The 16,602-nt window shown below is 38.9% G+C and overlaps 1 protein-coding gene across 1 annotated transcript in view; it reads right to left on the bottom strand.

Moving 5' to 3' along the window:
* The window catches only part of faf1 (Fas (TNFRSF6) associated factor 1), a 124,624-nt gene that overhangs the window by 42,399 nt on the left and 65,623 nt on the right, over window positions 1-16,602 (bottom strand). Inside the window, exons 9-11 of the mRNA XM_060932117.1 lie at window positions 9,510-9,605; window positions 2,056-2,179; window positions 1,893-1,956 (exon numbers count right to left, since the gene is read on the bottom strand). Coding sequence (XP_060788100.1) covers window positions 1,893-1,956; window positions 2,056-2,179; window positions 9,510-9,605 — 284 coding nt within the window. The remainder of the gene's footprint in view (window positions 1-1,892; window positions 1,957-2,055; window positions 2,180-9,509; window positions 9,606-16,602) is intronic.

Below are 16,602 nucleotides of genomic sequence, written 5' to 3'. Positions count from 1 at the left end.
GAAAGTGAGACATTTTGAAATTTCATGCCAAATATTGGCTCATTTGAAATTTCATGATAGCAACACATCTCAAAAAAGCTGGGACAGGGGCAATAAGACGCTGGAAAAGTTAAAGGTACAAAAAAGGAACAGCTGGAGGACCAAATTGCAACTCATTAGGTCAATTGGCAATAGGTCATTAACATGACTGGGTATAAAAAGAGCATCTTGGAGTGGCAGCGGCCCTCAGAAGTAAAGATGGGAAGAGGATCACCAATCCCCCTAATTCTGCACCGACAAATAGTGGAGCAATATCAGAAAGGAGTTCGACAGTGTAAAATTGCAAAGAGTTCGAACCCATCATCTACAGTGCATAATATCATCAAAAGATTCAGAGAATCTGGAAAAATCTCTGTGCTTAAGGGTCAAGGCTGGAAAACCATACTGGGTGCCCGTGATCTTCGGGCCCTTAGACGGCACTGCATCACATACAGGCATGCTTCTGTATTGGAAATCACAAAATGGGCTCAGGAATATTTCCAGAGAACATTATCTGTGAACACAATTCAGCGTGCCATCCGCCGTTGCCAGCTAAAACTCTATAGTTCAAAGAAGAAGCCGTATCTAAACATGATCCAGAAGCGCAGACGTCTTCTCTGGGCCAAGGTTCATTTAAAATGGACTGTGGCAAAGTGGAAAACTGTTCTGTGGTCAGCCGAATCAAAATTTGAAGTTCTTTATGGAAATCAGGGATGCCGTGTCATTCGGACTAAAGAGGAGAAGGACGACCCAAGTTGTTATGAGCGCTCGGTTCAGAAGCCTGCATCTCTGATGGTATGGGGTTGCATCAGTGCATGTGGCATGGGCAGCTTACACATCTGGAAAGACACCATCAATGCTGAAAGGTATATCCAGGTTCTAGAGCAACATATGCTCCCATCCAGACGACATCTCTTTCAGGGAAGACCTTGCATTTTCCAACATGACAATGCCAAACCACATACTGCATCAATTACAGCATCATGGCTGCGTAGAAGAAGGGTCCGGGTACTGAACTGGCCAGCCTGCAGTCCAGATCTTTCACCCATAGGAAACATTTGGCGCATCATAAAACGGAAGATACGACAAAAAAGACCTAAGACAGTTGAGCAACTAGAATCCTACATTAGACAAGAATGGGTTAACATTCCTATCCCTAAACTTGAGCAACTTGTCTCCTCAGTCCCCAGACGTTTACAGACTGTTGTAAAGAGAAAAGGGGATGTCTCACAGTGGTAAACATGGCCTTGTCCCAACTTTTTTGAGATGTGTTGTTGTCATGAAATTTAAAAATCACCAAATTTTTCTCTTTAAATGATACATTTTCTCAGTTTAAACATTTGATATGTCATCTATGTTCTATTCTGAATAAAATATGGAATTTTGAAACTTCCACATCATTGCATTCCGTTTTTATTTACAATTTGTACTTTGTCCCAACTTTTTTGGAATCGGGGTTGTACAACCAAATATCCTGGTTTTCTGAATATCATACATCTCTAGACATCTCATATCCACTTCACATGCTTAAGAGCATTACCCATCAGAAAATCAAAATGATAAAAAAAATTGATTATCAAAATAAGAACAGGTCTTTTTTGTGCGTTACGTTTCTTCAATAATTAATAGGTTTTTAAACATGTTTAATATAATTCTACATCAGTAGAGCATAACATGACAAATTTAAACTCTCTCAAATTTTATAATAAATGGTAAACTGCCATCAGACCACTAGGTCAAACATATACGGATTCCCATTTATTTATTTAACAGTACAACTGCCCCAAATAATGTCGCACCTTGCTTGTATTTAAGACCATTTCTAAACAACCTCCAGTAAAACTGTTGAATGTTGACTTGTCCTGCAGACTCACCTTGATGAGAACTCGGAGGTAAAGTGCAGTAAAGCATCGCCCTCATTTTCACTGTTTTCTGGCACTGAGAAAACAGAAAAAGGACAATTCATTTTATCCTGAGATACATTAAGCCACCAGCACTGATATTCATGAAAGAGAGTAACTGGGAATTGTAATTTACTCATTGGCGACTTTCGACAACTCGAGCTTCCCATGCCAAAGATTTCAGACTCGTCTACTCCAAATTCAGGAGCATCCTCAAAGTCGTCTCCTTCGCTGTCACTGACCATGTGGACATCTGTACACTGTAACATAAACAGTCATTTGCATTAAATCTATTTCTATTTGCATCCCAAAGACTAAGTTTTGCTGTTGTACGGTGTATGCTCTAATCTATTTTTAAACCATTAGGGGCAAAAAAAGGATACTTGTTTGCCATTGATATTCAATGGCCAGAGTGGGGGAAAAAAAAAAAAGTTCCACAAGCTTTAAAAAATCTTGGGGACTGTAGTATGAACACAGAGCAACTCAACTGTGACATCACAGTTGTTACGCCACCCATTCGTGCAATAAACACACTTGTGTTCCCACAATCAGAGCTGTGAGGCAGTCTTGGTTCACCCGATACTAAAACAGGACAAGTGGTGTACAGGCCCAAATAATTGTTGGAAGCCCAAACCAATTTAGATGTTGTAATAACGGTTTTCTTACCAAAACGCACATCTGGCAATGAACACATTGTGGTAAAAGTGAAAAAAAAAAAAAAAACACCACCACTGGTCAGGGCAATCCTTGTGTTTTCCTGAAGGAATACTTGGAACGAGTGAATAATTCCAAAAACAAAACGAGACATAATACAGGGTTTCTGCAGGCTTGAACAAGTTCAATTTAAGACTTTTTAAGACCTTTTTAAGACCATAACAGGTTAAATTTAAGACTTATGCCACACAAAAAAAATAAAGAAAATTGGGGGAGCCTGAATTACTTTCGAAATAACAAAATTTATCATCATTCACCAATGAACTCATTACATCCCTAGGGTGCGCTCTTGCATTAATGAGGAACTAAGTTGCAGTGGAGCCAAAGACATCCCGCAAATCACTTGAGGATGAGGCATTCGATTCCGTACGGTTTGCGTGTTGTAACGTTACAGTTTGCACGGAGTTAGCTGATACACCGCCTCGAGATGTGCTTGGACCTGACAACGGTGAACAAAATTGAGTGATGACATGCGAATGTTGCAGACTTTTATGGGCAGCCTGGTGCTTCTCCGCTTTCGCGTGCGATTCCGGTGCCTTTACACCCAGGGTGCTGAGTTTGAGTGTTCTTTTGCACAATGTGCAGTACGCCTCAAACGGATTGTTTGGTACACATTTTAACCAGTCTACGAAATCATTGCGTTCAAGCCAGCAGTCGTTAAACTTGCCTTTGCCCATTTTGCTACAAACCGTGACAATAGGGCTGTGCGATATGGGAAAAAATGAATATCCTGATACATTTTCTCCATTTCACGATATACGATATACATCTCGATATATTTAAATCTCCTCTAAAGGACCCCATGAAATCTAACTTTTACTCTTTACTGTTTTCACTACAATCCCTGCAGATTAAATAACATTCTTGGTTAACTTTACAGGTGGTTTTCAACAACACATTTTAAATTTTCATGTTGGTGATTAATCACAATTGAATTGAAATAAGACTATTTTTATTCAACAAAGATGTGGCACAAACTGCAAAAACAATCTTGAAAATTGCAACAAAGGGGCAATACAGAGCTGCTCAATTCAATAAAGTGCAAGTTCAACACTGAGAAAGACATTTCGCTTAAATTTCGCTCATTCATTAAATTATTTTAAAAAATAGATCTCCAAGCTATTAATCTGACTACTGAGAACCACTGGAACATTCACAACAGAGAGAGAGATTGAGGGAGAGAAGAGAGAGATCTGCAAAACATAATTTTTCTCTTTGCACACTTTTGAACTGAATGTTTTCTGGCTCTGCCTCTCAGATGTGTATAATTCCGGTATTGCCTTCTCTGTAAAATGTCTGCAACCAGGCAACTCATGTTTGGGATCGAGTGTGTTTAGTAATTTTTGGAAGCCTGGTTTTTCCACTATACTAACTGGGATCATGTCTTCGGCAATGAAGTTAGTGATTGCATCCGTTATAGCGCTCCATCTCTGACTCGTTTTCTCAGATGGGGTGGCTTTGGAGAACGAGGCCGCTATGGTCATTTGTTTAGCTCGTGGGGGGTTTTAGCTCGTGGGCAAGTAGTTCGGAGTTTAAGAGACTCTTCATACTGTACCGGATGAGTTTTCAGGTGACATTTGTCGTGCTGCTGCCTTTCGTGATGACAGGTTTTTTTTGCACACTTTACAAACTGGCATTTACTGTTCCACGTCCTCCTCGCGATATCCAAAAAATGCCAGATGACTGACCCCTTACTAGTTCTTGTAGGAACCAATTCGTCCGCTTCCATTTTTAATTTGTCTCTGAAATTGACAGAGCTTACACGGTAGCCTACGCAACACCAGCAACTGCACGAACTGAATCAGCACTGTAAACCGGAACCAGGAAATCTTCCCGCCGGCAGTGTTGCCAGATACTGCTGACGTTTTCCAGCCCAAAATATGTTCAAAACCCGCCAAAACGCACTTAAAACCGCCCAATCTGGCAATACAACCGAAACTAGAAAATCTTCCCGGAAGTTCCTTTCAGCACCTAGATGCCAACCAATCCCGGGTGACATCTAGGTGCTGAAAGGAACTTCCGGGAAGATTTTCTACGTGCAGAATTATTCTGCACGTAACCTAGGTCTTAAATTACCCAAATGAGATTTTAGACCAACAGTGCAAAATATCTCTGTATTTTAGACTTTTTTAGGCCTAAAATTGAAAATGTGTAATTTTAGACTTTTTTTAGACTCCGCGGACACCCTGTTAATATTTAACTTACTTCAGAGATGAATGACAGGAGTCAACAGTATCTGCTGGTAGTCTTCCCTTTTACTAATTTCAAACTTTATATATCAAGCAACTTCTATCATCAACCTTAGATATCACAAAGTACAAAGCTTTAATGAAATTAATTCAACTGTAACTGTGATGAAAATAAATGGGGCTTTTCTCACAATTTTCTCAAAGGCCGTGAGTATTTCTGCTCCAGCGTATTATTACTTATTCTATCCACATTCACTGGATATGAGCAATCGTGCACTCCGACTGGCTACTATACTATGAGGAAATCAGCTCATATACCGTGAGTAGAGAAAAACAAAATGGCCAAGCGCATCAAGTCAGATATTTCACTTTATCAAGTATTTAAAAGAAACAGAAATAGCTAAAATAATATGTAGGGTTTTTTTCCTGCCCAATATCTCCTGTTCCACACTCTAGCCCAGTCGGTGGCGGTACTGCACCTTTAAGTTGGTTTGCCAACCACCAAAAAACCCTAAAGAAGAAGAAAATGGCGCTCCGCCATTTTGTTTTTCTCTACTCACAGTATATGAGCTGATATCCTCGTAGTACAGTAGCCAATCGGAGTACACGATTGCTCATATCCAGTGAATGTGGATAGAATAAGTAATAATATGCTACAGCAGAAATACTCATGGCCTTTGTATATATGTATAATTAATATTTTATATTTATATAGATATATACACACACACACACACACACACACACACACACACACTAGTGCATCTCAAAAAATTAGAATATTGTGAAAAAGTTCAATATTTTCCATCAGTTATTTAAGAAAGTGAAAATGTTATACAACCCCAATTCCAAAAAAGTTGGGACAAAGTACAAATTGTAAATAAAAACGGAATGCAATGATGTGGAAGTTTCAAAATTCCATATTTTATTCAGAATAGAACATAGATGACATATCAAATGTTTAAACTGAGAAAATGTATCATTTAAAGAGAAAAATTTGGTGATTTTAAATTTCATGACAACAACACATCTCAAAAAAGTTGGGACAAGGCCATGTTTACCACTGTGAGACATCCCCTTTTCTCTTTACAACAGTCTGTAAACGTCTGGGGACTGAGGAGACAAGTTGCTCAAGTTTAGGGATAGGAATGTTAACCCATTCTTGTCTAATGTAGGATTCTAGTTGCTCAACTGTCTTAGGTCTTTATTGTCGTATCTTCCGTTTTATGATGCGCCAAATGTTTTCTATGGGTGAAAGATCTGGACTGCAGGCTGGCCAGTTCAGTACCCGGACCCTTCTTCTACGCAGCCATGATGCTGTAATTGATGCAGTATGTGGTTTGGCATTGTCATGTTGGAAAATGCAAGGTCTTCCCTGAAAGAGACGTCATCTGGATGGGAGCATATGTTGCTCTAGAACCTGGATATACCTTTCAGCATTGATGGTGTCTTTCCAGATGTGTAAGCTGCCCATGCCACACGCACTGATGCAACCCCATACCACCAGAGATGCAGGCTTCTGAACTGAGCGCTGATAACAACTTGGGTCGTCCTTCTCCTCTTTAGTCCGAATTACACGGCATCCCTGATTTCCATAAAGAACTTCAAATTTTGATTCGTCTGACCACAGAACAGTTTTCCACTTTGCCACAGTCCATTTTAAATGAGCCTTGGCCCAGAGAAGACGTCTGTGCTTCTGGATCATGTTTAGATACGGCTTCTTCTTTGAACTATAGAGTTTTAGCTGGCAACAGTGGATGGCACGGTGAATTGTGTTCACAGATAATGTTCTCTGGAAATATTCCTGAGCCCATTTTATGATTTCCAATACAGAAGCATGCCTGTATGTGATGCAGTGCCATCTAAGGGCCCGAAGATCACGGGCACCCAGTATGGTTTTCCGGCCTTGACCCTTACGCACAAAGATTCTTCCAGATTCTCTGAATCTTTTGATGATATTATGCACTGTAGATGATGATATGTTCAAACTCTTTGCAATTTTACACTGTCGAACTCCTTTCTGATATTGCTCCACTATTTGTCGGCGCAGAATTAGGGGGATTGGTGATCCTCTTCCCATCTTTACTTCTGAGAGCCGCTGCCACTCCAAGACGCTCTTTTTATACCCAGTCATGTTAATGACCTATTGTCAATTGACAGAATGAGTTGCAATTTGGTCCTCCAGCTGCTCCTTTTTTGTACCTTTAACTTTTCCAGCCTCTTATTGCCCCTGTCCCAACTTTTTTGAGATGTGTTGCTGTCATGAAATTTCAAATGAGCCAATATTTGGCATGAAATTTCAAAATGTCTCACTTTCGACAGTTGATATGTTGTCTATGTTCTATTTTGAATACAATATCAGTTTGAGATTTGTAAATTATTGCATTCCATTTTTATTTACAATTTGTACTTTGTCCCAACTTTTTTGGAATCGGGGTTGTATATTATAGACTCATTACACATAAACTAAAATGTTTCAAGCATTTTTCTATTTTAATTTTAATCAGTATGGCATACAGTACAAAAAAAAAACATCTCAAAATATTAGAATATTTCATTTCGAGTTTGAGTAAAACAGTATGAACAGTGTATCTCTCGGTCTAGTTCAGTACACACAACCACAATCATGGGGAAGACTGCTGACTTGACTGTTGTCCAGAAGATGATCACTGATGCCCTCCACAAGGAGGGTAAGCCACAAAAGGTCATTGCTGAAAAGGGTGGCTGGAAAAGGTGCACAAGCAACAGGGATGGTTGTAGTCTTGAGAGGATTGTCAAGAAAAGTTGATTCAAGAACTTGGGAGAGCTTTACAAGGAGTGGATTGAGGCTGGTGTCAGTGTATCAAGACCCATCACGAACAGACATCTTCAAGAAAGGGGATACAACTTTCGCATTCCTAATATCAAGCTACTCCTGAGCCAGAGACAATGTCAGAAGTGTCTTATCTGGGCTAAGGAGAGAAAGAAATGGACTGTTGCTCAGTGGTCCAAAGTCCTCTTTTCAGATGAAAGTACATTTTGCATTTAATTTGGAAATCACGGTTCTAGAGTCTGGAGGAAGAGTGATCCAAGGAGGCACAGGAATCCAAGATGTTTGAAGCCCAGTGTGAAGTTTCCACAGTCTGTGATGATTTGGGGTGCCATGTCATCTGCTGGTGTTGGTCCACTGTATTTTATCAAGTCCAAAGTCAACACAGCCATCTACCAGGAGATTTTAGAGCACTTCATGCTCCCATCTGCTGACGAGCTTTTTGGAGATGCTGATTTCCTTTTCCAGCAGGACTTAGCACTTACCCACAGTGCCAAAACTACTACCAAATGGTTTGCTGACCATGATGTTACTGTTTGATTGGCCAGCCAACTTACCTGACCTGAACCCCATAGAGAATCTATGGGGTATTGTCAAGAGGAAGACGAGAAACACCCGACCCAAAAATACAGATACGCTGAAGGCCACTATCAAAGCAACCTGGGCTTCAGTAACACCTCAGCAGTGCCACAGACTGATCACCTCCATGCCACACTGCATTGATACAGTAATTCATGGTAAAGGAGCCCCAACCAAGTATTGAGTGTATAAATGAACATACTTTTCAGAAGTTGGACATTTCTGTATTGTAAATCCTTTTTTTTGATTGATCTTGGGGAATATTCTAATAATTTGAGATACTAGATTTCTGATTTTCATGAGCTATAAGCCATAATCAACAAAATTAAAAAAAAGGCTTTAAATATTTCACTTTACATGTAATGAATATAGAATATATGAAAGTTTACCTTTTTGAATTAAATTATGAAAAATAAGGAACTTCTTCATGGTATTCTAATTTTTTGAGATGCACGTATATATATATATATATATATATATATATATATATGAGTGATTCCACGCTTATGGGTACTGAAATGGGGACATGAACTTATTCACCTAAAACCATTTCTTTTTTTACCATCAGGTCACAAAACATGTAATCTTTAATGAATGATATGTTAAAAGATAACTTTAATTTTCTGAGATGTAATAAAAACATATTTATATGCCAAAGTCAAGCCTATGAGTTCCAACAAAATGATGTCTGTTACATTACTTCTGTTATGATTGTCCATCTCGCGTCTGTTACAAATTAATTACAATCTAGCTATATACCATGTTAATCTTATTGAAAGAATGTGTATGTTTATTCTACTACACACGTTTATTAATTATATTTGCTAAAACATCACCTTCCTATGTTTCAAAAAGTAATTCTACATTGTTAAAATTGAGAATCTATATGTCCACAACACTTCTGTTACGTTCTGACTTTGGCATATAAATATGTTTTTATTACATCTCAGAAAATTAAAGTTATCTTTTAACATATCATTCATTAAAGATTACATGTTTTGTGACCTGATGGTAAAAAAAAGAAATGGTTTTAGGTGAATTTTTAAAAATAAGTTCATGTCCCCATTTCAGTACCCATAAGCGTGGAATCACTCATATATATATATATATATATATATATATATATATATAAAATTATAAAACAAACACACACACACACACAATATCAAATGATCAGATATAACCTTGAACTGCCATCAACCTGGCAATGGTAGGTGTAAAAGAAATTAAAAAATTGATAAAATTAAAACCAAAATCAAATCAGAGAGGTGTTGCTGAATGAGTGTTTTTGCGTCACACCTCTTCAGTCGGTTCCAAAGTAGTGGCTGGGGAGGATCTCCTGCACACGCTCAGCCGATGACATGGGTAGCTGATCCCAGAGGAGGCCAACGTCATCTACACACAAAAACAACATCAGAGCCATTAGCTACACAGCAACAAGACGCAAGCATAAGCAATCAAAGCTCAAGCACAAGCCTTGGGCTTAGAGACTGGAAACACTAGGGGTAACCAATCAATCAATGTGTTAGATGACAAGGAGCTGACAACAGGTGGCCAGGGTCATGTAACCAAAACATACCCTTTAAGTGAATGTTACTTAAGTACTGCACTTGTTTACAGACTTGGTTTTGATAAAATGAAGGTTTCTGATTCGATCATTGCTCTCCACGGAGGTGAACAGGAATTATATCTCTGATGATTTAAAAAGCAATATTTCTATCAGCTGGTCTGCCTGCAGCTAGAAGATGGAGGGGTGGGGTGGAAGTCTGGTTGTCTCATTAACTCTCCATCTGCAGTGGAAATGTCAGCAGGCCTGCACACTACAGGGACTTATTAAGACCTGTCTGCCCTTCGCACCTCCCCAACACTGCGAAACAGAATGCTTCATCCTCTCAGCTCACATCAGCTTTATCAACACATACCTGCCATTATGGTTTATCGCCTTTAATGACACTCACCTGCTCATTTTCAGGACTCACGTCAGCTTTCTCAACACTTGCGTGTCTGTGTAACGCAACTACAAAGCAAGCCTCATTAATTATATTGATTCTAAGATCAGCTTTGCCATCAGGGTGTCATCTAATGACCTACCTGTACAGCAAACATCCACCAACCTACATAAAAGAGTAAAAACTCTCACACTTGTGAGTTTAACTAGTTAAAGGCTAGCTGATAGGCTGACTGATTCCCATAGGGAGAGATCAGATCCAATGGTGGAAATGAGAAAAGAAAGGATGCATTGCAGACAGCATGGGGTTGTAATCAGTCCTTTTGGAAAGTGCTTCAGCTCGCATGGGCCAGCTGGGTACTGCAGAACTGAGGGGTCATTAACAGCAACAGTAAATTAACTGCTGGGTTTGAACTAGAAATGAATGAAATCTACATTGTGATTTATTTATATGACCAAAAGGTATGCAACACCTTATACAAATGCTCTGTAGTCTATTTTTGCTGTTGTTCTACCAAAAAAACAACAACTGGATTTCCAAACAGCATATTGCATTCAGAGGAAAGGTTTTGTGTTTCCTGCCTTTCAAGGATAACTAAAATAAGTTTACTGTACAGAGAGGACACGGGTAGGTAGAGTACAGGGGGAGCAAACACTTAGCTCAATTGACTTATTAAAAAAAGTCATCTATATCCCTCACCCTATATACCAAGTTTCAAGATATTATTTGTCTCATTTTTCCAAGTTCTGCTGCAGGAAACCAACCCTACCTCTTTACACTGACCTCAGCAGCCCATGGCATAAGCCCACCGGACCTTAGGTCCAGGTGAGCTAAAAATTTAAATTTCTCATATTTCTTAGTTTCAAAAGGAACATATACATTACTTAACACATATACCAACCTTCAAGACCACACCGCTCATAGTTTTCAAGTTCTGCTCCGGAAACAAAACCTACCCCTAAGACTAACCCGAGAGACTAAGTCTGAAATTGTTTCCATGGAAACATGAAAAATTAAAATTCATAGTATGAAAAGGCACACCTGCATCACCTTGTTAACATGTATACCAAGTTTCAAATCCGCATCATGAATAGTTTTGGATATATGCTCCGGAAACGAACATTGCTCTTAGAAACCAAGTCAAAATCTATTTTTTTTTATGTAAAAATTTGAAAAATACTTTTTTCAAAAATCCAAAATAGCAAAAGGCACCAGTTCACATGATGCTTGATATGAATACAAAGTTTCATGAAGATCTCTTCAGTAGTTTTAAAGAAATGGCCCAAAAACGAAAACATGACCGGATGGACCGAACCCGTTTCTATATCCCCCGCCAAACTTCGTTTGGGCAGGGATTTAAACACCCCCAAAAGACTCTCATTGTGAGTTATTCAGTGTATCCCTGGAAGATACACTAAGCAGTGATTACACTCGAGTAAAACAGTTGCGGGGTATGTGTTGCTGTAGCCATATTAAATTGAACAGAACTTTGCAGAGCTCCAAATGGATAACTGCTCGATAATGACTCTCCTCCCTAAGTAATCAAAAACACAAGAACACTGGCTCTGGCTTCTCAATAGCAGGCTTCCCCTCCTACTATCATAAGAGTTTAAAATCAAGTTTCATCACTTCACCGCACAATAGGGATTGAAAGAAAGGGCAAAAAGAGCTGGGTATATTGGAGACAGAACATATGAAGTAGCGGCCCGTTTCATACTTAGTGGTCCTTTCTTCCTCTTGAGATGCTGTGAGACAAGCACTGCAGACTAGTTGTGTGCTCATGAGCCGCAGGCTACAGAGAGAGAGGTCACCCTCCCACCCCTTTTCCTGAACCCCTGCTCCAGCAGCACACAATGAACTCTCCTCCCTTCGGATTCTCCTAATTACCACTTGCATCAAAAGCTCATGCACTGGGGTGCATGCAGAAGATTTCTTTCCCTCTCTCCAAACAAACCTTGCAAACTACCTAATTCTTTTACTTTTCCATTATTTTCTTTGAGTCTCTCTATCTAGCAGTAAGGATGAGATAATTGCTGTAGACAGCTGCACTTGTCTGATCTTGAGCCCCACCAACACCTCACCCATGTTCTTTGAAATTAAGGCCATAACAGACTGTGGACAGGAGAGAGAGAGAGAGAGAGAGAGAGAGAGAGAGAGGGAGAGAGGAAGGAAGGAAGAATGACGCCGCTCCCCAAACACCTGTTGGGACCTTTCAGGTTGCCAGTAGTGGAAGTGGCTATCCGAGTTAGCTGTGAACTTGTCAAACTACATCAAGCCCTGCGTCATGAATGGGAGCTTTAATCACACCTGAATTCTCAATCAGCACAACAGAAGCCGATAACCATTGCCTATTAGGCAACCAAAACTGTAACAGGGGCTGAAAGGCAAAGCAGCTGTGGGGGATCAAAAAACTCCTGCTTGAAGCTTGGCCTCAGAAAGCACCACAACATGCAAAAGGACATGTAAAGCCTGTTCAAAGTCACATGGCACAGGCAAAAAAAAAAAAGTCAGAAGTGGCTGGTATGGTGGCGAGAATGTGTATGAGAAAGTGTCCATCACCCTGCAGACAGCAATCTCAACTCAGGGCTCTGGGCAGCTTAGCATTGAGCCCTGTCACTAAGGCAACCAACAGCCGCAATAAGCCTCCTACTTGAGTCCACAAGGTGAAGATCCCATAAGAGGAGAGAGGAATATAACCCCTCTGAGAGCAGCCGCAGTAATACATTAGCAAACACCATGAAACACTGAATAAATGTCAGCAATTATGGTGGAAAGTACTCTAATAAGGATGTACCAGGGGCTGTCAATCATTCCCTCAGGTGTTTCATAAGGCTGTTGGTCAGAAGTGATCAGCAGGGAAGTCAGAGGCGAGCTGCAGTGCCAGCTCAGACAGAAGCATAACCCTGGATCACATTACACTTTGACTTGAACACTTTTAAATTTAAGAGTCCGTTCGCTTTCATCGTTGGTATTCCTCCAGGAAAGGTGGAAAGAAAAAACAGCAGCTTAACCCACAAACCTTTCGTTAGTTAGTTTCTCACTTCTTGTTTGGGAATAGCTTGTCTTAAAAAGTGCATATCACGGGTAAATTCAGGAGCAAGATCAATGTAATTCTCCTATTTTATATTAAACTTTGGCCAAATATCTGTCACATTTTGGATTTTGTGCAATTTTTTTTACCTTGCGCAATACCAGAAAAATTCAGTTGAAATCAAGCCATTTGAGGCGAATTGGGCCGCCTCTGAAAAAATTTGGCATTTGGATTTCCTGGGAAACATTGATTTTCGTGACGTCACGTGTGGGACGCCTCTCTCCAAATCCTACGTCAGCACTGGTTTATTTATGAGAAAACGACCTGGTGGTTTTCTGCAAATTTCTTCAACGTTATCATGTAATTACTAAAATGGTTAACAGATGTATCGTAGGAAGGTGTAGCAACACCAATCTTGATGGGATTAGTACTAATCGTTTCCCACATTGCACTCAGGTGACAATTCCATATTTCAATGCAAAATCGCTAGCTGCTAAACTTGGTCTACACAGGCTGTGCACTGAAATCGTGCAAGCTCTCGCAGCCTGCTGGCGCTTCCGCAGGTGACGTCACGAATCTGGCTCCAGACTACCTTGGGATTTTTCCAGACGCGTTTTATTTTATTTTTTTCTGCTGTAGACAGATGGCCTTGTGCAAAATTACCCTTCTGGATGAGTGTGTAAAGAGACATTTTTTCATATTAAAAAAACAAATTTGGTCCAGGATATGCACTTTAAGAACAGCAATAATCAATGTTCAATCATGCTGGATCAAAAAGTAAACGCAGGATGCACTAACGTTTGTCTCAGCTCAAAGAGAGCTGCAGTAACAAGTAATCTTTTTATATGAACATACTGGACAGTTGGACCGATGCCACAGGTAACAGGGCACTGCCAACAAAAATGTCTGTAATATTCTCCTATTACATTTGTGAAATAAGCATCTGCTCATACATTTCAAACAATCCAAACATTACTGTTTCATGCCAATAAGTTAATGGACTGAATTCCCAGAGGAAGAAATGCCTTATATCATATATTACACCATGGTTAATGGATGGATTTTTTTTTGGACATCTTTAAAATTATTCTTCTAATCTATCTTTTCATTCTATTCTATTTTTCTAAGTATCAACTACAGCTCAAAATTAATAATGGAATTGAATAAACAGACCAAATGAGTTCAATCAAGCCTTCTTCTAGCAAGTAAATATTTGTTGAAGATAAACAGATGCTAAATTGCGTGAGTGCAGATTTCTCTTACTCTCAGCAAAACTTACTAGAAAAATTTTATTTACTTTCAACTAGCTAGATACAAAATAATCATAAAATAACTAGCTTTAACTCGATATAATAATAAAATATGAATTCATCTGATAAATAAATTTGACGTGGGAAATCTCTGATGAGTAAACTGACTATCAATACAATGATATCCTCCAATTTATCTCCCATATAAAATTGAGAATAAAATAAAGAATTAAATGAGAAAGCTAGAGAGAACAAGCAGTGGTCAATGAAAGCAAGCAGCCATCGATTCAGGTTTCTCGTACGGTAAATGTAATTCTAAGCCGTGGCTGTGTTGTGTACTGGTACAAATCCTGAGAGGAGTCTGGGTTAATGAGATATGCACAGAAACAGCCTGTCTGCCACACAGGAGCTTTTCACTTTAATACACGGGCAGATATTTCAATACAAGCCTTGGCCATTATTAAGAGCTAATGTTTTGAATATCTTCTCCTCGTCAGCATGGTGGAAGGTGAACCAGAGATGTGGCCAAGCACGAGCCTGCCACACATAGCCACTTACCAAGCAGAGCCGGAATTAATAGTTTAATGTGGCCTAAAGAGTATTCATGAGCGGCAGGCCTCTTCACTCAAGCCAAGCTTGTGGCTTCTGGCCTTGACTGAGCACACTTCAGGCCCTGAAGTGGCCAGGTTGAAGTGGGCAGCTTCTGTGGTAAGAGGGTGTATACTAAATGACCTCATTTCTCCTGTGCTTTTTGCTACTAGATGACCATTTCACACACACTTTAACAATACACACAAAAAATGAAACAGGGAACACATGTTCGTCAAAAGAAAGGACATGTAAAAACAACAAATCACTCATTCATTGTCACTATCTGAATGCAAGCAAAACAAAATACAGAATAAAACCTCAATAGCTTCACTTAGCAGGGTGTGTTTGGTTTAGCTACACTGTTACAAAGTTCACACAAATATACGGATGTCAGGTTTAGGGTTGTCGGAAAAGCAGATCAAACAAACTACTCAAAAAATATATATATTTTATATATATATATATATATATATATATATATATATATATATATATATATATATATATGAGTGATTCCACGCTTATGGGTACTGAAATGGGGACATGAACTTATTCACCTAAAACCATTTCTTTTTTTACCATCAGGTCACAAAACATGTAATCTTTAATGAATGATATGTTAAAAGATAACTTTAATTTTCTGAGATGTAATAAAAACATATTTATATGCCAAAGTCAAGCCTATGAGTTCCAAAATGATGTCTGTTACATTACTTCTGTTACGATTGTCCATCTCGCGTCTGTTACAAATTAATTACAATCTAGCTATATACCATGTTAATCTTATTGAAAGAATGTGTATGTTTATTCTACTACACGTTTATTAATTATATTTGCTAAAACATCACCTTCCTATGTTTCAAAAAGTAATTCTACATTGTTAAAATTGAGAATATATATGTCCACAACACTTCTGTTACGTTCTGACTTTGGCATATAAATATGTTTTTATTACATCTCAGAAAATTAAAGTTATCTTTTAACATATCATTCATTAAAGATTACATGTTTTGTGACCTGATGGTAAAAAAAGAAATGGTTTTAGGTGAATTTTTAAAAATAAAGTTCATGTCCCCATTTCAGTACCCATAAGCGTGGAATCACTCATATATAGACACACACACACGATAGATAGATAGATAGATAGATAGATAGATAGATAGATAGATAGATAGATAGATAGATAGATAGATAGATAGATAGATAGATAGATAGATAGATAGATAGATAGATAGATAGATAGATAGATAGATAGATAGATAGATAGATAGAGAGCGTTTATTTTTAAAGTCTAAAAAGCTAAAGAAATAGGTTTTACTATGTGCGTAAAAACTCACCAAGTATTTATTTTACTGTTACACATTCGTTAAGGGTGTTCTCTAAAATTAACTGCTTCAGTACATGATACCAGTGGCACAATTAATGAGGAAAATGTTCCCATGGTGTTATACGGCAGATTGTTCTAGATTCTCTGAGTTTAGTGTTAAGGCGTCTTCTGATCAGTGGGATTGTGTGAAACTGAAAGGCAGGGAGCAGTGCCCGGAGTGGGAAAGGTCAGTGACACTCTACTA

Source organism: Neoarius graeffei, chromosome 10 (assembly GCF_027579695.1).
Source record: "Neoarius graeffei isolate fNeoGra1 chromosome 10, fNeoGra1.pri, whole genome shotgun sequence".
NCBI lineage: Eukaryota > Metazoa > Chordata > Actinopteri > Siluriformes > Ariidae > Neoarius > Neoarius graeffei.
The sequence above is the reverse complement of the archived record's forward strand: the minus strand, read 5'-3'. Positions and strand labels throughout refer to the sequence as shown.